General features: G+C 55.6%; 3 protein-coding genes across 3 annotated transcripts; all 3 read left to right on the top strand.

The window, feature by feature from the left end:
* Window positions 1-1,017: 1,017 nt before the first annotated feature.
* On the top strand, window positions 1,018-2,010 carry LPMP_310970 (hypothetical protein; the record flags this gene model as incomplete). Its single annotated transcript, XM_010703183.1, has 1 exon — window positions 1,018-2,010. One exon carries the CDS (start codon window positions 1,018-1,020, stop codon window positions 2,008-2,010), a length of 993 nt encoding a protein of 330 aa, XP_010701485.1.
* A 3,321-nt stretch (window positions 2,011-5,331) lies between these two features.
* LPMP_310960 (hypothetical protein) lies at window positions 5,332-6,339 on the top strand (the record flags this gene model as incomplete). Its single annotated transcript, XM_010703182.1, has 1 exon — window positions 5,332-6,339. The coding sequence occupies one exon, from the start codon at window positions 5,332-5,334 to the stop codon at window positions 6,337-6,339; it is 1,008 nt and encodes a 335-aa protein (XP_010701484.1).
* A 7,592-nt stretch (window positions 6,340-13,931) lies between these two features.
* Window positions 13,932-16,622, top strand: LPMP_310950 (hypothetical protein; the record flags this gene model as incomplete). Its single annotated transcript, XM_010703181.1, has 1 exon — window positions 13,932-16,622. The coding sequence occupies one exon, from the start codon at window positions 13,932-13,934 to the stop codon at window positions 16,620-16,622; it is 2,691 nt and encodes an 896-aa protein (XP_010701483.1).
* Between the last annotated feature and the right edge of the window lie 3,748 nt (window positions 16,623-20,370).

The raw sequence follows: 20,370 nt of genomic DNA, 5'->3' as shown, positions 1-20,370 counted from the left end.
GTGCGGGCGTGTCTGTGTGCGTGGTAGTTCTCTTTCACCGCTTTTTTTTTTTTGAGGGGGGCTCGTTAGCCTCGCTACTGGTTTGTGGGAGCTCTAGTTAGACCCTCCCGAACAGTCCTCCTCTCGCCATGTTAACCGGGGGATGGGAAGGAATGGAGAAGGAAGGTATTGGGCCCTGCACCTTCGTAGAAATTATCAGGACGATCAACAGCAGTCCTGCAAAGATGGACTAGCGAGGCCCCGTTCCCCCCCCTCCATCGGCGTCCGAGACGTGTATGACATCGCGCCTAACCGGTGTGTGTGAGAGAGAGAGAATGAGACGAAAACCCTCAGCTGAATAGTTGCCTTCTTCTCTTCCTCTTCCCCGGCCCTCTCTCTCTCTCTAAGAATTCACACTAACGAGTGCAGGAATCCTTCACGCGCTTGCCAGTCCCTCTCTCATTTCCTCCGTGTCGCCTTCATTGCGCGTCTGCTGCGGTGTTCTCTCCGCTTGTGTGGACGTGGCCGTTCCTTCGTGTGCTCGTGTCGGAGTCATTGTGTTCCTCTCCCTCGCTCTAGTGACAGTACCACACCCTGTACCGTTGCCGTTGTGCGTACATCGACAGCAACGCACATCTCTACGCCTTTTTTTTTGTTTCTGGCGTCTTCACCCAGCTGCACCTTTTTTTGCTTTTGATTGCTTTACGTGAGTGGGTGCGTGTGCACGTTGTACACCACCTCAGACGTGACAGGAGGCACCCTTCCTCCGCAGTTGAGCGTCTTTTTTCTTCTTCGAGCCGACACCTGAGTCGAAAACCACCACTTCGCACAATGTCCGAGGTCGCTCACGAGGATGAGACACCTGACGAAGTGGTGCCTGTCGCGGGCGCACCGGGGCTGCCCGAGGAACTAACCAAGGAGGCAGTAACCAAGGTGCTGCCGCCTAGTGCGAATGGTGTCCACATTGCTGTGAAACCACCAGCGGCGCCCACTGTTGGAGATGGCTTTACTGGCTCAGCTACAGACTCCACCTCTAAGATGCATCCTTCGCGCACCGTTCGGTTTGAAACCGCAGCGTCATACATGCGCATATCGAGCCGCCCATCCATCCGTGGCGTGTACTTCCACAGTGCTGCGAAGACTGTGGCAGCCGCCTTTGCGAATAGCGGCACATCACATGCCGTGCCCTACAAGGGTACGGTGGTGCGTCCCCCGTCACGCGGTCCCGCTTCGCAGCCTGGGGCTCGCCCAAGCGCGGTTCTCAGCGCGGCTGAGGTGACGATCGCCATGCAGCTGGTCGCTGAGAAGGAAGAGCCTGCTAAGACACGGGCTTCCCAGACGACAGACGTGGCCAACCAGAGTGCCGCGCCGGCGACGAGCAATAAGGTGCCAGCACTGCACCTCACACCCGCGCACTGGGAGGCGGCATGCGGGGCCGATGCAGCGCACCCGACTGCGAATGGAAGTGAGGCAGGCGGAGCCAAAAAGACATCTGGTCGGCGCAGGGGCAGCGCAAAGGCCGCCTGGACGGAGGGCGGACCGCAGCAGCAGCAGCGTGCCAAGGCCGTAGCGCAGGTCGCAGTCAATGTGACGAAGGCGAAGAAAGCTGCGAATGCAGCCAAGAAGGTGCAAGTCGAGGAGGAGAAGTGTGACACAATGAAACTGACCGCCAGGCCGCAGGACCTACTGAGGAAGAAGGCAACAGCGACTAAGGCGGCCAGGGCTGCAGCTAAAAGTGAGGGCTGGGCAGCAGCTGTTAGGAAAGAGTCTCTAAATAGGAAGTCTGCCAAAAAAATCTCTAAGGCGACTGTCGCAGCCAAGACTGAGGGCGCTGAACATGGTGCCACTGTATATCCACGGGTAGAGGAGCAGCCTGTGGCGGCGGCGGCGGCGTTAGCAGAGCCGGTGTGCACCCACGAGAAAGAGGATTTCGCTGCTGAGGCTGAGTACGCGGGCCCGGAGGTGACGGATGCCGAGGAGATGGAGCCACCTGAGGAGTCCACGGAGTGTAGAGCTGAGTTGTCAAGCTGACTAGCGTCTCTGCTGTGCTCTCCGGCTCATATTTGACATGGAGAAGATCATCGATGGTACGGCTGCATGCAGGGGGTGGCGGGTGGTGCCTTTGCATGGCTCGTTCTCTCACCCTTTCTGTTGTGCGTGTCTCGCCGGCTTTGCAGCCAAGTCTTGAGGACATCATTGGTAAACAGCAGAGGGTCGAGTCCAGGTCTTCCTCTCCCTTCATACGAAGGCACGCCATCCCTACCCTGCGAGTCTACAAGGCAGAAACACCGACGGCCACGGAAGGCAGACGACAAAGAGCGAGATTGGGGATACGTGTCTACGCCTGTTCTTACCCCTCTCCACCACTGCTGTAGGCACTTCTTTTCATTTCACTGTGTCCTTTAAGCGATCTGTGCGGCAGTGGGTGCGAGCGTGTGTGTGTGTGCACATGCCTGTGTCTTTCGTCGCCTTTTGTGTCATAGATCAGCTGATGCATCAGTCGCTCTGTAGGCTCTTGGCGATGGCTTCTCTTGGAAGACGCGATCGCATCGCCCTCTCCTCACATCTCTGTGTGTTTTCCTCGTTTCGTCGCTCTCCGCTGCACACATTTCTTACGCACTTTCGCTTAGAAAGCCGCGTTTTCACTTGTGAGTGAAGTCCATGCGAGGCGCGCCTCATGTCTGTACTGAAGGAGACGTTTTAATTGCCGCAGAGGGCGTCTCAGCTGAGGTGAAGGTCAAATGCGAAGAAACGAATCCGCCTCTTCGTTATTTCCTAACACTCTTTACTGGAGGGGCTTCCCAGTCGTGCGGCGTGCTGCGGCGTTAGCTGCGTAGGGCTACTTCATCTCCTCGACTGTCGATCGTGACGCTACAAAGGTGCCCCTCTTGTGGACTGTGCATGGCGCAGAGCACCTCTCCGGCAGACCTGCACTTCTCATCTCTTGTGATGTTTGGAAGAAACATACAAAGCCGATCGAATCACACGCGCGCAGGGGAAGCGGTTCCCCCCCCCCAGCGATTGCTGACCGCTCTGCTGTAGCGGCTTGGGCTAGGGAGGGAGGGGGACCAAGCTGAGTTACCTTCGCTAGCAGGACAGGGGAATGTGCACTGAAACTTTCGCTGTTGTTCCAGCTGCTGAAGAAAAAAGGAGAGAAGGGCTCTCGTTCATCTCATTACGTGAGTCAATGGCTCTCCTGTATCGTGCCTCGGGGGAGCACAAAGTGTGCATACCTTGTCGTGGCGTCAATATCACCTCTTCTCCAAGGGAGGCACCTTACGCCCATGAGGCCCATATCGGCACCCCCTCTCTCTCTCACTCTTTCCCCACTTTCTGTTCCTCGTGCTTCTGTTAGATTGCGCTTCTCTCCTCCTTTCCCTTTGCACTGTCCGCAACCCCCGCAGGCTAAACTCGATCGTGCTGAGGCCTCGCTGTAGGCCCCAGCACGACTACGCATTTCGCCAAGCTTCAGCGCCTCTTATGCCACTCGCAGACTTTCTTTCGTCAGGCGAGACGGCTCTTCTTCGTATCGACTCAGCATAGCCGGCCGTCGTGCAGTGAAAGGAATCTCCCCCGCGCTTTGTTCGCTCACATGCGCCTCACACTTTCAGTCACCTCTTTTCGCTCCTTCGCTTCACAACGTCTCACTGCTTTACTGCCTGTTGCAGAGGTCTTTCGCTTTTCTTTGCAGTTGCCCTTGCCGCCTACCTCTACCCTCCCTCCAGCCTCGCTCCCACCCTCTTGGCCAACACGTGCATCTACACAAAACTTCTGGCGCATGCGCATCAGCATTTCTCACAAGTTGAGAAAAGCAAAGGAACTCCTCATCCCTTCTCTCTCTCTCTCTTTTTGGCACAAAACGAGGGCGGGTCTTCAGCAGAGAGTACACCGTCTCACCTCTCTCGTACAGCTTCCCGCTGTGCTCTCTTCCTCTCGCATTGAGCTCATCTCAGCGAGCAAACGTAGCGCTTGCTTGTGCACGCACGCACGCACTCACGAGAGGCGCACCGCGAACAACACATCTTAACAACACGACGAGAGAGAGAGGAGGCAAAGACGGTGCGGCTCATTCCATCATCGTTTTTATGTTTGTTTTCTTTTCTTTTGCTTGTTTGTCGAGCTCCGGCTGCGGATTTCACTTCTGCTCACACCACGTATCAGGGCTGTAGTGTGGTGAGAATCCCATCTGCTTCCCTGTCGCGCCTCACCTGAGCGGAACGCGCGAGCCTCTCGTGCTATTAATCTCCCCCTCTCTTTTCCTTGATCGCATCTTATACTCCATTCAAACTTCCTCTCACTTCTCTTGTTCGCTTGCTTCTCACGATCGTAGTCCTCCCACGGCGTTTGTCTCTGTGATGCGTTTCTTCACTTTCCCTTTCGCTCTTTTAGCGTCTCTGCGTTTTTTTTTTCTACAATTTCTCTATTGTTTGCCGCCCGTCGGTTTCTTTGGCTGGCGTCTGCCCTGCCTCCCTCTCTGTGCGAGCTCCTGCTTGCTGTGCGGTGTACGTGCACTCGTGTGAAACTCCCTCTTTCTTTTCCCTGCTGTGAAGCTTCGCCTCTGCCCTGCCACCTTTATTCTTTGTATTTCTTCCATCACTTGGTGCCCTCGAACAACTTCGATTTCGTTTTCGCTCGCCTACGCGGTGCTTTTGGCGGTCTCTTGATGGCATTGCTTCACGGAGGCGTTTTGTCGAGCAGAACATGCACTTACGCCATTCGCCCCCTACTCCTTCACAGCGACGTCCGAGGGGGGGGGGAGATGTCTGTGGTCTGTGAACGTGAGTGATACGTTGGCTGATAGCGCGTACTTGCTTGACTGACTCTCCTCTACCTCAGACCTCGACTCATGATTTCGTCAGCGAGCATCGAGTGCTCCGTACGCTCTACTGACTGCGCACCGAGCCCTATGGCCAACGCCGCGCCTTGAGCCGTGGTGCTTCTTGTTGACCCCACCGGCTTCAGCGCCTCACCGGTGGCAGCGTCACTCACGGCAGCCACCAAGTTGATACAAGCCGCCAGCGATGTCCTGGCGGCCTCTTCGCACAGCTCCGTGCTGCACGTGTTACGCGCCGAGGTGCTCGCTCGCATGGTGAACCTTCTCGCTGTGTGCTGCCTTTCATCAAGCAGACGGCCCTCGCTGATGTCTTTGAGGACTGCGGTGAGTGCCGGCGCGTGCGCATTGGGGGCAAGACCACCACACATCAGAAGGGGGTGTACGACTTTGTGGAGTTGGCGCCCGCCGATGCGGCGGCGAAGATGATCGCCTACTGTGGAATGGAGCTGCCCAACGGCCCCGATGAATCGCCGCTGCGCTTCAAGTGAAGCTGATCGAGGCAGCCAATTCTCGACTGCATGACGTACGATGCCAACATGGTGAACAGCACCGCGTGTGACTTCGATCGCGGTTACATGGCAGAGTGCACACTCAACGATGTGTTGCTGGTGGTAAGCAGCAGCGGCGGCGCCACAACACCAAACACAGCAAAGGGCGCAAGCAGCAAGAGCGGAGGCTGCTGTGGCGGCGGCTCGGACGATTGTCGCATGAGGGTAGCGAACAATGCGCTAACCTCATTCACAGTGCGCTTAGTTCGCACGGTTGCCGCAATGAGGTGCGGGTGCGGTTGCTCTGGTGTTAGCTGCTGCAGCTGCTACAAGTGCTGGATGGAGTTGCCGGAGTCCATTGAAAGCGCCGCCTGTACTGGCGGAGGGGTTTCACCAGAAGGATGTGCCATAGGGGCCGCAGGTGCAGTTATAGCTGCCGGTGGATGCACTAACAGCTCTATTGGTGATGCTGGATCAGCAATGGCAGCGTACCCTAGTGGGTACTGCGGTGACTCGACTGCGACGCAGCGGCAACCGAGAGCAGCGCTCTCCACATTCGCGGACCTTCAGACACTGCTCGTGCACCCTGGCAATGACGTGCCACTCGACGCTATGCAGAAGCTTGCCTCCGCCTTTCAAGGCCTTGGCGACTGTGCTGGCACACACAAAGGACAGCTGGATAAACCGTCGATTGGGCGGCAGGCGGAGGCCATGGTGCTTGCGGTGATGCACCACACCAGCCACCTCGCGCCCGACACGCGGATTCAGGGAATCTTGTGCGAGCTGAAGCAGCTGCTCGCCTTCCTCGACTCAAACGCAGCCGTGACGGATGGCGCCGCGCAGACTGGATCTGGGGACTGTACCACGACTCTCCCTCAGCATGTTATGCAAGTGAGGATGCTGGCGAACATCGCTGGTGCTGTTCTGTGCCTGCTGCGCCGCAGTGCCGAGGTTGCCATGCCGTACGTAAGAGGCGATACTCGTCACTTTTGCGCAGATTCCGCTCTCCGCGCTGCCGTTGCGTGCTCGGAGGCGTGACAAGGCGGTCGCGGTGCAAGAGCAGCACCATACTGAGAAAGTGAAGCACCTGCAAGTGCTTAGGGCATCGCGTGCGTGCCGTGGTCCAGGTACCACCACGGCCGCTACCACCGAGACTGGTGCTTCTGTTGCCTGCTCACTGATTAAGAGGCAACGTCCTGTCTCGTTCTTATCACTCGATGCACTTGTCGACGAAGTGTGGCCGAGTCGCTGCTGGAAATGGTAGACGAAGACGAGGGTGGTGAGCATGACGGAAGCCACTGCGAAGAGGCAGACAGTGGCTATGTGAACCGCTGTGAGGGCTGGCTGCACGACGACGATATCATGGACAAGGATGATGAGGCATCCCTGCTGAAGGACCACAGTGTCTCCGTCTCCAGCTTCAGCGACGCAAGTGAGGCATATTTCAATACCACCGACAAAGCTGACTTGTGCTGCCGCGACGAGGCCTTCGCGCGCTATGTGCTAAACGCTCTTGTCTCCGTCGGCCTTGCGACGGAGGAGGTAGACCCTGCGATTCCCCGAAACACCTACATGCTGGCGAACGTGCGGGCGGCGGCAGCGGGGGGGGGTGCTGGGGGGAGCCCTGTAAGACACTGGCCGCAACCGCCTGGCTGTCTTTTCTACAGTCAGTCCGTATCTACGCGCCGCATTCTTCGCAGGGGCGGATCAGAGCGACAGTGATCGCGATATTAACCCCCTTTTATTTTCCTGCGTCAGTTTTGCCGAAGCGTCAGTGTGGTGCGGCAGGGCGTGCATGACACGCGCGGGACGGAGTGCTTCTGGCGTGAGCGTTCACCCAGCCACGTCGTGACGCTTTTCAAGGCGTGAGGTCGGGTGTAGGAGAGGGGGCAGTCTAAAGAACTCTATCGGCGGAGTGTCTGCGTGTGCCTCTCTCAGGAGTGTAGACGTGGCGGGAGGGGGGTATTGTAGAGGTGAGGGCCCGCTGCATGACTTGGGCGTGCTGCTCATAAGTTAACACAAGGTATGTCATTTGGGTCACGCCCACAGGATCTCTTTCCGGTCTCCCTCTTCACGCATGCACTTGAGCACATCCTGACTGAGCTGTCTGCCTCAATGGCCCAGGTGATGCTGTGATGCGTGTGCTTTCCTTTGGCTGTCTCCCCCCAAAATCTATTGGGTCTGCCAGTTTCGCTATTGTGCTTGCTGTTGCGGATCTCATCCAGCGCTGTTCGCTCCGACGCACCGAACTGGCGTTGCCTCTGCTTCCCTCTTTCTCTATTCAAGCGCCTGTGGCGTCGTAGGAGCGCGCTCTCCTTGTGTGAGTACTTCGCTTTCCCACTTCTCCTGGATGACCACCGCCGCTGCATTTTTCATCGCCTAACGCCTTTCGTTGGTGCTGCGTGTTTGTTCAGTTCGGCTTCGGCCACATGACGGTGTTGTCTCATCCTTCTTGGCACCCCCACCCTTTTCCTGTGTGTAATGAATCTCTGTCAGATGGCACTGTGCCCCTGGCACATGTGCGAGCCTTCCGCGACGTTGGCTGTGGCGCTCCAGTGCGAGAGGGTAATGAGATGTCTACCCAGCGCTACTGTGCCATGATTCCCCCTCCCATACTCGTTGTTCTCAGTTGCGCGAGGGCACTGTACTGCCTCCTACGTCACTCTTTCTTTCGTAAGTTTTTACGCAGGTGGGACATGTTCGCTCATCCCGAACATGTCCCACCTGGCGTGGCTGACTTTTCGCCGTGCTGAGGGGGGGGGGGGGAGGCGCTGTTTAGCATTTATGCTCCATTTTCTGTGAGCCTCAGCCGCTATCCTGTGTGTTTCGTTCCCCCCTCCCCATCGTCCGCTTCCCTTTGGCTCTCCGTCAACGTTTACGGCATCTCGTTGCGTCTTTATGGATCGCTGCGTGCATCTGGTGCGACCACTTCTCAATATGCCCCCCTCCACGTGGACGCTGTGACAGCAAACCACCACCACCACCACCACCACGACACTTCTCGCGCCGTGTATGCGCTCGCCCTCACCTCTGCAGAGGTAGGCGCTACTTCTCATACGCGAAAGAGGTGACGCAGTCTCCTTCCCTTGCTCTCTCTTTCTCTCTCTCCCACCCATTTCCTACTGTTCTCCTCTTCCTCTACACCCATTTCTCTCTTCCGATCCCCATCCACACAATCAAAGCACGTTCTTCATCTGTGCCTCCTTTACATCATTGATCAACGAAGCTGTCATACGACACTTACACGACCGGCATCTCTTTCTCTTTTCTGCCTCTCTCTCCCCCCTCTCTCTCACACTCGATTTTTTTGTTTTTGGTCGTGTGTTAGTTGTGTTGTCTCCTTGTAGGTCTTTTTTTTGTGTGTGTGTTCCCCCTCCCTCTCACCCCCTCCCTCCCTCTCTCCCTCCCTCTCCGTCGATCATTTCTCGCTTTCCCCTTTCACGTGTTCGACGGCGCCGCTTCCGGGAGTTTTTGCCGACCTCTTCGCCTTCCCCCCTGTCGCTTTGATTCTCCCGCTCTCTTGTGTGTCCCTCCTTTTCTTCTTCCCTCGTCGCGGTCCCTCTTTACGGGTGCTCCTTCGCTCCCTCGCCGCAGAAGCCCCGCACCCCCCCCCTCCTGAGAGAAGGGTTGCCGACAAAGACCCCGATCTAGACACGGCGGGGCATAGAGTAAGGGCGCGCGTGCAGGATAGCTAAGAACATCTCTGTCTGCTGCACGTTTCTATCTCTCTCTCTCATTGCTTGTCTTTGGATCTCCCTACTGGCGCCACTCTTCTCCTTTATCAGCGTGGCTCGAAGTTAAGAGAGTAGCAGAAAAGAACGACGGCACACAAGACAGGCACGCAGAAAACAAGCGCTCTGCTGCCATTTACTTTTCTTCTCTCACAGTCCTCTTCTCACTCTTGCTTTCGCTTCTGCCCATCTCTTCCCCCGAGTGTTTTGTAGCCTCTGCGCGTGTGCACTCTCTCCCTTTCCCTCCTGTTTCTCCCCTACTGTACATCGCCGCCTTTTACCCATTTCGCGTGGCAGCAGTGGCAGACAAGCAACCACACACAGAGAAGCAAGCCACTCTCTACGCACTCCTCTCTCTCCTTCGTGTGCGTCTCTCTCTCTCTCTTCATTTCCATTTTTTCTCTCTGACCGACTTTTCTTTCCTTTCCGCTGTTTTCCCTTACCCACCCCCTCTTGCTACCTCTCTCTCTTTCCTCTTCTCTCGCCTATTACTGTAGTCGCCCCCCTCCTCTCTCTCTCCCGACCCATCCCGCCTCGCTCATCCATCTCTTACGGAAAGGGGGCTTTGCGAGTTCTTTTTCGTTTCTCTGTATGCTGCCGCTGCTGCTGCTCTTGTAGGGTCTCTAGTACTTTTAGCGCGAAGGTTTTTTGTTTTGTTTCGGTAGTGTAGTCTGTTTATCTGCTTTGAGTGTACGCGTGCCAGTCCTTCTGCTCACTCTCCCCTCTCCACTGCTGAAGTACCGCACCCCACCTCACCTGTAGAGAGAGCAACCACCGAAGAGGGAGAGCGAGGGGGCGGGCGAGTAGTGCAACAGCGGTACAGTGAATTAATTAGAGCGCTGCGTGCTTTTTTGCGTTTTCCTAGCCGAACAACCGGAGTGAATAAAGGCTAAGTACCGTCTGTTCGTTTCCAGCTGCTTGCTTTTCTTCCATCTGTCGCATATTTGGATACACCTCTTCCCCCCCTCTCCACTCTCTCTTTTCCGTGCTCTTTTCCACTCGTCAATAGGGGGGAGTATCATAGTGGTGTCGTGGGCACTTCTCTCTCGCCTCTTCTGAGCCGCCCCTCCTTCCTCCTCTTGCTCGTTTCACTCCTCTTGTGCATTCAAGTATTCTTTGCTCGGCACTCTTGGCTCTCTCACCCCTCCTCGTCTCGCCCCTCTCCTTTCACCCGCACGTGATATGTGCATGTCTGTGCGCGTGAGTGTGTCACCGTATTTTCCTACGCCTCTTCTGTTTTCCCCTCTTCCCCCCCCTGTTCGTTGTGCCGGGGTGCTACCCTGTCTCATCCTCTAGCGGTGACTTTGTGTGCTGTCGTGGTGTCGACACGCCTTTACGTGTGTACGTTCGTTAGTGCCGTTTCTTCTCTCCCTCCCTCTCTCTGTGTTCTCTTGTTCCGTGTGGTCCAACTTGGTGGCTACTTGAGGGTTGAAGGTAACCGCGAATACGCCCATACCCCCACCCAAGAGCAACGAGCTGCCCACCAAGAACGGTGAAAGTCTTCACGATAGGAAAGTAGAAAGTATAAAGGAAATTTTAGAAGTGGCAGCTATACACTCAACTGAGTTCTTTGAGGCACCTTCATTTCCTCTCTCGTATGGTGTAGTGTGTCAGCGCATTAGGCACCTCCAGTACCCAGCCCTTGCCCTCCGTGCCCTCTTCTGTTCGCTCCCCCTTTCCGTTCTGCGTCTCTCTTGTTCGTGGCAGCCTCTCATTTTCTTCACTTGTACCCCTCCTCGTCCTCCCTTTCGCTCGTTAGCCGAATCAGCACTAATCGCCCCCCCCTCCCCCCCCCCTTCTCTCTCTCTTTTTTTTTTGTGCCGCTCTTTCGTTGTGTGCTGTGCACTTTTTGTTTGTTGGATCTCCCTTCCTTCCCCTCTCTCTCCCTCCCTCTCTTTTTCTCCTCCTTCTCCTCCCCCCTTAGTAGTTCGTAGTATTCGAGGCTGTGCGGTTGCGTTGTGGCTTTGTTTTCTTGAGAAGTGGATGACGGCGGCGAAGACGAAGAAAAAGGATAGGATATCAAAGGAAACTACAAACACTCACGCGCTCTCTCCCCCTCTCTGTGCGTGTTGGGTGACTCACGCACACCTCTCTGCATCTCTCTCTCTCGCTTTCTCCCGATTTTCTCTTCGAGTTTTTTTCCTCTCTTTACAGGTTTCATTCTTTAGCTCTTTTCCCGTATTGAGTTGTAGCAGTGGCCGCGGACTCTTATTCTCTCGAGTGCTCACCAGAATTCTTTGAAAGGCTGCGCCAGCTGTTTTTGCCGTTACCAAAGAGGAGGAGCCCGACACTCTTCTCGTGTGTCACTCACTACTCGTGTCTACCACCCTGAGGGCCCCCCAAAAAGGTCGCGCTCTGCGTTCTGATCTCCTTTCGGACGCGTCCTCCTTCTTCGTGCTCCTTTTTTACCCTCTCTCTCTCTAGTACGGAAGCGACGAGGCAGATCTTCAGAGTTCAGGCGCATCACAGCCACGTGCATCTGCATTTTGTTCTTGTATTAGGGCGTTTCTTGTTCTCATCTTGTCGCTTCTCTCTCACTCTCACAGTTTCTGTTCGTAAGGTCTCTTTCTTCTCTCGATTTGGTCTTCTGAGGTTCACCAACATCAAACACGCACTGACACATACAGGCAAGCTGGCCAGAGACACGTTCACCAGTGCCCGAAGCGAAACGCGTCACTCAGGCTCGCCTTTCCGTTCACCACATTCTCTCTTTCGCAGAGTGCCTGCAGCTGAATAGAATAGGAGTGCACTTCAGATTATCACTCACAGTTTTCTGCTCCATTTTGTTTTTTGTTTTGCTTTGTTGTGGTTTGCTTAGCTGGTTTTCTCTTTACTAGTTTCATTCGTATTTGGATACTCGGATTCCGCTCTCCGTCGCAAGCAACAGACTGAAACCGAAGTTGAATAAGGTCCTCTGCTACTGTTCGTCTTTCCCCCTCTTTTTTCTACGTTTCTTCAACCGGCGGCTTTGTGTGCGTGGGCTTTTCGTGGTGGTGGAGACCTCATCTGCTTCTCTGTTGGCCACCTTCTTGCGTCTGCCATTCGGCTTCAGGTCCCCACAGAGCGCTAAAGCTTTTTCCCCCTTCTCACTCACCTTTCGAGGTATTTTTTTTTGGGAGTGTGTCGCTCTGTGCGTGCCGTTTCTTGTGGCTTCTCGCGCTCCTCCTCTCACCTGCCATTTTGTGAGATCCTCTTTTCGCTGCACCTCGATTTACACCGACGGCGATCCTCGACGTGTGCGCCCCCCCCCCCGCACCGTCAAGAAGACAAAACAAACTGTTGAACGCGGGCTACTGCACATCGCTTTTTTTTTTTATTATTATTATTGGCCAGAGCTTTTAGCTGTGTCGTTTCCTTGTGTGGACCGCCTTCACATTTTCCTCAGGCGTTTTTTTCTTCTCCCCCCAGACGTTCTCTGTTGTTGTGGTTGTTGTTGTGGTTCACTTGTGTGGTGTGTCGACTTGCCTATTTTCCGTGCTTTTTTCCCTCGGTCCCCCCTCCCGTCTTTTCAGCAGCATTTGTTCTCTCGCTGTCAGCACTCCGGTCTACCGCTCTCTCTGTGTGGATTCCTCGCCCCCCCCCCCCCTCCCCTCTCTCTCTCCTTTGCAAGCAAGACGTGCCGCTGGAAAGGGAAGCAACACACACACCCACACACCCACACACAAGAAAAAGCCCAACTAAAGCGAAACATACACCTGAGCAAGCAGCCTCATTCATTGTTGAGGAGGCAGGCACGCTTGACTCGCTCGCTACCCTCCCCTGGTGCGCCCTCTGGCTGCTTCTCACTTCTCCTTCCGCTATTTTAACGTCTTGCCTTTCCTGTCGTGTGCTGTGCACTTTTTTTTCCCTTCTCGTCTTTTTTTGTGTTCTCCCTTCGTCTTCCTCGTGTGGTAGCGACGACTCAGGTGCCCCAGTCGCTCTCGTCGTTCATATCGCCCTGCCCTCGCCCTTCTCCATACACACGTTTCCCTACATTTCACCTTCTTCCTGCTGCGGCCTTGTCACCAACGACCCTCTCCCTATTTTTTATTGTTTGACTCCTCGCGCCCTTTTTTCGTCTCTCGCTCTCTCTCCTTGGAGTGCACCCTCGACCCCCTCTTGTCTGCTCGCCGCTTCATCGCTCTCACGTGCGGCACTGGCCGATTCGCCGTGGTGCGCCTTTTGCCGTGGGCATCGGTTGTCATCATCGTCGTTGTGTTCTTCTCTCGCACTGTCATTCTTCTTGTCTCTCATTTCGCATAGAAAAAGCCTCTCCTCTCAACCCTCCCGCTGCCTCCGCCTTGAATAAGACACCGGCGAGAGGAGCGGCTGCGCTACTTTTTCCTTTTATTCTGCTGGTTCGTTGTGGAGCTCAGAGACCATACCGTAACACGAACGGCAATCTTGGAGTCACTTCAGATCGTAGACTATTGTGGCCTCCCTTCCGCTGCTTCTTCGCCCACCCACCCACCCCCCCCCCCCACACACACAATACACATTTTTCTCGTGCGTTCTCGTCTTGCTTCCACGAGAGAGTGTGTACGTGCCTCCCCTGCCGTCCTCATCCTTCGCGCCTTCAGCGTTTTGCGCTCCCTTCACTCTCTGTTCTTCTTCTTCTGCCCTCCCTCCCCCCTCTTGCTGCGCCATACGCCTTCACTTCTCACGTCTTCTTGTTCTTCTCGATTTCCCAAATCAAAGGCGCGGCACGGACTTTTTTTTTTTTAGCTCATCTCCTTTTCAATTTAGTACCCCTTGAGCGCGCATTGTCACGCGCCCGCTCGAAGTCCCTCTCCCTTCTTCTCGCTCACGTGATTTTGCGCTGCGCAGCCCAGTTGATGAGTGCCACACCGGTGAGGTGTGCAGCACATTTTCCTCGTTCTCTTGCGCACGCGTCCGGCTATAAAAGTTCTCTTACTCAGAATGACTTCGTACTCTAGCACGTTCCCCAATGCGAAGGTGAAGGCGTTGACTTCCATCAGCGCTGCTGCTCCCACCACCTCAGGCATTGATTCGTGCAGCTTTGAGGTCGTTGCCGGCGATTACGTGCCCAATGCCCAGAGGGAGACGGGCTACCGCCCTGGACCGTACTCGCCGAAGCCACTCTTTGCCGACCCAAACGCCAGCACGCGGCTTCCGCCGTTTCACCAAGAGGAGGAGTGGGGCCAGCTGGGAAGCGCGCACGCAGCAAGCGGTGGTACCCAAGGTCGTTTCCACCCACACGGCTTCTCTCCTGTGTCGGATGCCCCCAGCTACGACGTGCTGCCCTTGAATAACTGCAGCCCACCTCTGCCACCGCCACCACCGCCGCCGATCAACGTGGGGATGGACGGTCTTCTGCAGACACGCAGTGATGGCGGTGTGAACCCGTACACGTACCGCGGCCCAAACGCCGACTACACGAGCCGCAAGCAGAACCGACTTCACCAGGATTTCAAGGCCCTCCCGAAAGAGGAGCGTCAGCGTTTGGTGGAGCGTGAGGCGGCAACGTCTGACTTGCTGGCTCGAACGGTGCACCTGCGCTTCTTGCCATTGACGATGCTGCAGAGCGAGCTGGGGGCGATCTGCACTGAGTGCGGCGAGTACCTGCGCGTCCGCATCTGCGGCAATTCAACGAACAACCAAAACTGGATCTACGGCTTTGTTGAGTTCTCTACCACGGCGGGCGCCGAGGCGATGATGCGGCGCAGCGGTATGGAACTCAACAACGGACCAGGTCGCCCGCCACTGCGGCTCAAGTGCAATAGCGCAAAGCAGCCTATTGTGGATCGTGTCTTCCATGATGCCGACCCCGCGACTGGCACCCCGTGCATCTTCGGCCTCGGGAACTTTGCCAAGCGCACCCTCGGCGACGCCCTCGAGAGCTACTACAACCTCAAGGAGAAGGAGGCACAGCAGTTGCAGGACCCATCGACAACCCCGTTCACCACGAGTGTTTCTCCAAACTTGGCCGCTGCTGTGGCTCGGGCGCCAATTCGGCTGAGCCCCCATGCGCGTGCCTTTCAGCCGTCCTCGTCGCCGCTGCTGGGGGCGGAGTTCCTTCCTGGGGTTCATCACGCTGCTACTGGCACCCCGGCAGGTAGGCCCAGTGGTGACCACTGGACCTCTTCTCCACTTCCCGCTGTCGTTGCAGCACTCAAGGCCGAGTCGGATGCTGCAAGCACGGACTCTGCAACGGGTGTGATTTCGACCGTCACGAAGCACTACACCTCTGGCACGCAAGACCCGTCGCCGTCGTTGAGCACACCGCCTCGCGTAATGCAGGTGCCAAACCAGGGCTGGTCCACTCTCGACACGGCAGCCTACAGCAGCGGAGCTCTCCCCAACGCGATGCCTGGCCAGCCTGTGACCTCCAAGTCGGCAGCACTGTGGCGTTGCGCATCCGCCGGCGCTAACGCGGTCGTGACCCCACATGAGACAATTGCCTTGGCACCCTCTGTGTCCTCGGACCGTGCCAGCAGCGTCTTGCCTGACTTCCTGCTGCCCCCATCGAACGCTGTGGGGTTTCCCACGCACACAGACTTGGCCGGAAACGAGCTCTCTCTGGCACTGCAAAACATGATGTTGACCGGGTCTGCCACAGACGGTGACGAGGTTCTCGAGCGCGGACGGGAGCTAACGCTGCGGGCTATCGGGCAGGCCCACTGCTTCTTGAACTCACAGCAGGGTTTCTACGACGCCATGGGTACCCTCCGCTCGCTGGTGGAGCTCCTGGACTGTCATGCGGCGGTGACGGGTAGCGCAGTGGCGACGGGGGCTGGCGACCACACTGCTGAACTCCCCCAACGCGCGACGCAGCTGCGTCTACTCGCCAATCTTATGATGGCGCTGCTGTACATGATGAAGCGCAACCTCAGCGACGCGCTCCCATACATCCACGCTGTGGTAATGAGCTGCAACGAAATCCCTGTCGTGTGCCTGTGGAAGACGCAGCAGCAGCAGCAGCAGCAGCCGTCGCAGCAAAATGTGAACGGTGGAAAGTTGGAGAGGCTCAGTGACAGACAGCAATTGCAGGGGTTGGCTGTTGGCGACGGCTTGTACGACAAGACGGTGGAGACGGGCGGCTACGGCTGCTTTGGCGCACCGTCCAGCTTCCTGGAGGCTGTGCTGGAAAGCATCCGAGAGGAGGAGAACGGGCACGAAGAGGGGTCTAAAAGCGCCTCAGCGAGCAACAGCAACAACGGCGACACCGCGAGCACCTCGTCTTCTGAGGCGCAGGCACTGCTTCGGCGCGATCAGAACTTCCATCGCTACGTGCTGAATGTCCTCGTGGCGATTGGCCTCTCGATGGAGGAGGTGCAGCCCGTGATCACGCGGAGCACGTACGCCTTGGCGGCTGGTCGCGCGCGTGATATACTAGGCACGGCCTCTGCAGACCTGGACGAATGCCTTGAGTCGACAACTCCGAATCCACACCTGTGCGATCGGCTCTACGGTCCTGTGCCAAACATCAACAACAGCACCGGCAGCAGCAAGCGCGATATCACCTTTTTCCCACGCGTCTTCTTCACGACGGCGGAGGCGATGCGTCAGGAGGTGCTTCGCATGGCGGACACGGAGGTGTTTTGGCAGCGCTTGCCACCGAAACAGTGTGTGCAGTGCTACGCCGAGTAATTGTTCTGGAAAAGAAGAAGGACTCAGTTCCATTAAGATAATAAAGGAGCATGAAAAGCGCTCGACAACTTAATCGGGAGGGAGGGAGGGAGGGTGGGTGGGGTGGGGGGGGGGGCGAAGGCACACTCGTTGTTTTCGGAGCGTCAGAATGCTGTATAGTGTCATGCGCAGTGTGCCGCCGTCACGCCCCTCACCCTCCTTTCCTCTCTCTGCTGCCTTACCTTAACACTGCCTGTTTGGACGCTTTTCGTGTTCTTGTTTTCCTCAACATGATGCGACTGTCCTTCCCGGCCAGCGTGCTCGCGTTGTGTTCCATAGCCACGGTTTGTGCGCAGTGCGCTGGTTGTTCCTCTGCATTACGCCTCTCCACCCATAATAAGCCGCATCTCTGTCACGCCTGTGTGACTGTCTGTTTTATGGCTGCCCCGTCGGCTCTCTTTGTGGCCCTTTCGCCTTCTCGTGGTTCCTGTGAGGGCCATGCCACTCCGATGCGCTCTCTCTATACGTACCTGCTGAGTATGACCCTAGTGGACTGTTTCAGTCTTCTTTACCCCTTTCTTTTCCATCTCTTTTCAGTGGCTTCCTGCTGTATTCCTCCGTCTTATATGTGGGTCTCTCCGGAGCCCTCTGCCAGTTTATTGTTCTTTCTCTCTCTCTCTCCCCTCCTTCCCTCCCCTCCTCCACTGTCAAGCTGTAAACATAGTACAGAGTGATGAAGCCTGAGTTAGTGTATGAACAGCTGTTTACTCTGCATTTCATTTATTTCATTTCTTCTCTGAAAGGCTCTCTAGTACTTCGTAGCAAACCCCCCGCTTTGGCTGGAGGAGACGAGCCTCAGCGTCTTGTTTTTTTTTTCTTATCGAGCTCTTCCGTCTCTCCCTTTTTGTTTGTTTATTTGTTCTCTCTCTCTCTCTGTGTAGAGACATCGTTGGGTGATGGCCTTCATCGGCCATGATGACGAGACACGTTTGTGTCTTGAAGGCATCACCAACAGTCACGATCATCGTTGCTTTCCGCATTTGATGGTAACTATCAAAGCACTGCCTTCTTTTTTTTTTTGGCGAATTGTTGGCGGTGTCTTTCTCTGCTCTTTTTTTTCTTTGGTGGTGGTTCGTGTTGATTCCCTCTGTCGGTTTGTTGTTCCACTGCCCTCTCCTCCCCCCGCCTCGCACCTCCCGCTCTCTCGAGATTTCTCCCCTCCTTCTGGGTGGTGTGCGTGTGCGCGTGACAGCTGGGTGCTTTTTTCCCCTCTTGTAGCGGCTTCTCTGTTCTCCTCGCTTTTGGTTAGGGCACTCTTCACCGTCATTTTCTTCTCCCCCTCCCCCACCGTTTCTTTTTTCCTCTTGTACTTCTTTCACAATAGGGGGGGGGGGCGGTTCTGCGCATGTGTCACTCCCCCCTCTCTCTCTCTCTTTCTCTCTTTCTGTTTTTATGTTTGTGTGCGTGAGTGTTGGTATCCTTGAGCTGCTCAGTTTCTCATTTGGTTTGTTTGCTTCAGCAGCCCAGTTGCCGGCGTCTGTAGTGGCGCCTATACACACGCTTCTCTGCCCCTCCTCCTCCTCCTATTTTTCTTCTTCGTCTTCACTGTTTATGTATTTTATATTCACTTGCACTTCACTCTTTTACTTCTCCTTCACAGCTGTGGGCTTTTTTTTTCCGTCGTCTTCTGCGCTTCTCTCCTCCTCCCCCCCCCCTCCACATCCCTCGCCTCGTTCACATTTCTCTCTTTCTCAGCTTCTTTTCTTCTCTCGCCTTCTTCACCCCGACGCCCCTCTCCCCCCTTCTCCTCGTACGTCTTCGTCTTTATATTCGCTTTACCGCCTTCTTTGGTTTGCCGATCTGCGCTCTCATTTCCGTCGACCGGCTGCCCTCCACATTTACTGTTTGACACAGAGTCGTCCCCCCTCTCTCTCTACGAAGAACATAAGTGGGCTCTTCGCGTACGTGAGCGCGCCTGTCTGTCTGTCTCGCTCACACACACCTTCCCCTCCTCCCTCCCTCCTCTTCGCCTGCTGTTCTGTATTTTGCGTCGTTTACGCCTATTCCACTATGTTGGACTCGTACAGGTTTCGAGAAGCGCATTGGGGGATCACCAGCCCCCTCCCTCTCCTCCCTCCGCACGTCGCCGCCTTTTTGCCTACGTGAATCAGCAGAAAGGCTTCGACTAAGCCGAGCTTCATTCCTTTACTGTGCCCCCTTTTCCGCGATTCTCTTTTTTCCGTCGATTCCTGAGTATGCTGAGGATGCCATGACGAGTGTCTAGCGCAGGCTCGTGCGCGCAAGGCCTCCACACCAATTTACACATCCCTCGGTTCATCGCTCAGACTGTAGCTCAGCCAGCCGATGACCCTCTCTGCGATGCTACTGTTGCACGACAAGCGCTACCTGTTTCGCTACAGCAGCGAACACACAAAAAAGTGCGGCAGAGGAAACAATAACGTGGCTGTCTACCTGTTTCACAGACTTCTACCCATGCTGATCGAGCAACATGACCCTCAGACGAGCCTCTTTCCTTCTCTGTGTGTGGCTTTATTTGTTTGGCGCTCTTGCAGGGGTTGGGGGTTTCGCTATATTTCCAGATGATTCAGCTGAACTCCCACTTTCCTTCGAAAAGACTGTTGCGTAACACGTATCGAATTCTTCCCTTGCCAGTTGTCGTTCGTGTTTTTCTTCGTTCCTTCGCCCCCCCCCCTCCCCCTCTTTCTCCTTCTCGTTCTCCCGCGCCTCTATGTGAATCTTACGAGGGGGTTGAACCCTTCGCCGATGTCTCTGCCTTCACTCTTTATTTTGTTTCTTTTTGTGTACCGCGTTTGTGTCTCCAGTATGCATGGACTAGTTACCTGTGCGTCTATCTCTTTCCGAGAGAGTGCTTGTGCACAATACTCATACCCCTGTGGAGTCCATCGTGAAGCTCGAGGATGCTCATGCACACTTTTCTATAGGTGTCTATGCGTCCTCGAGCGATTTTTCGTTGTTTTTCTTTCCTACATTCGTCTTTGCTTCCTGAGGAACCAACAACGGGGCTTGATGCAGGGTGAAATAGGCTGATTATAGCCACCACGCCACGCATCGTGCGTGGCTCGTTATGCGTAAGGGTGGTATAAACATTGCACGTTCCTTCTCTCTCTCTCTCCGTTTATATAAATTCTTCTTCTTGTCTTGCGTTTCACGTGCCTCTCTCAGCGGCTTTCTTTTCCTCTGTGTGAGAAGACACACTTCTCCCTCTCTCCCTCTCTCTTCCACTCCATTGCCGTTGTCTTCACATGCGAATGCGATTTCCTTGCGATCGTGCTCGTGCTTCTTTCAAGCGACTTCTTCTCTCGCCTCGCTTTCTCCACATAATGTTTTACCCCACGTGGTGTGGGTGTGGAGGGCCTTCTCTTCCTGTGAGGCCCCCCATGCGCAGCTTCCAGCATCCGCCGCCGCCGCCCCTTCTCTCCCCCTTTCCACTTCGGTGTGTCGTATGGTATGTCGCCAGGATCATCTGTGAGAGGCTGACTGGTGCCTCAATGCGCCTCATCGTCACTTTTTCTTCGTTTCCCTTCGCTTTATAGCGTTGATTCCTTTTTTTTCTCCGTTGATGTACGGACGCGCTTGTCTGTGTTCGCTCTCCCCTCACGTTGCCCCCGTCTGTCGCCCCTTTCCCTCTCTCTTTGTGTCTCTGTTCGTGCGGCAGGTGGGCTTTGCTGCTCCTCTCTCCCTCTTTTTCTCGCAGATACAGACGATCTCTCTGTGTTACGTGGATGAA

Source organism: Leishmania panamensis (assembly GCF_000755165.1).
Source record: "Leishmania panamensis strain MHOM/PA/94/PSC-1 chromosome 31 sequence".
Classification (NCBI taxonomy): Eukaryota; Euglenozoa; class Kinetoplastea; order Trypanosomatida; family Trypanosomatidae; genus Leishmania; species Leishmania panamensis.
The sequence above is the reverse complement of the archived record's forward strand: the minus strand, read 5'-3'. Positions and strand labels throughout refer to the sequence as shown.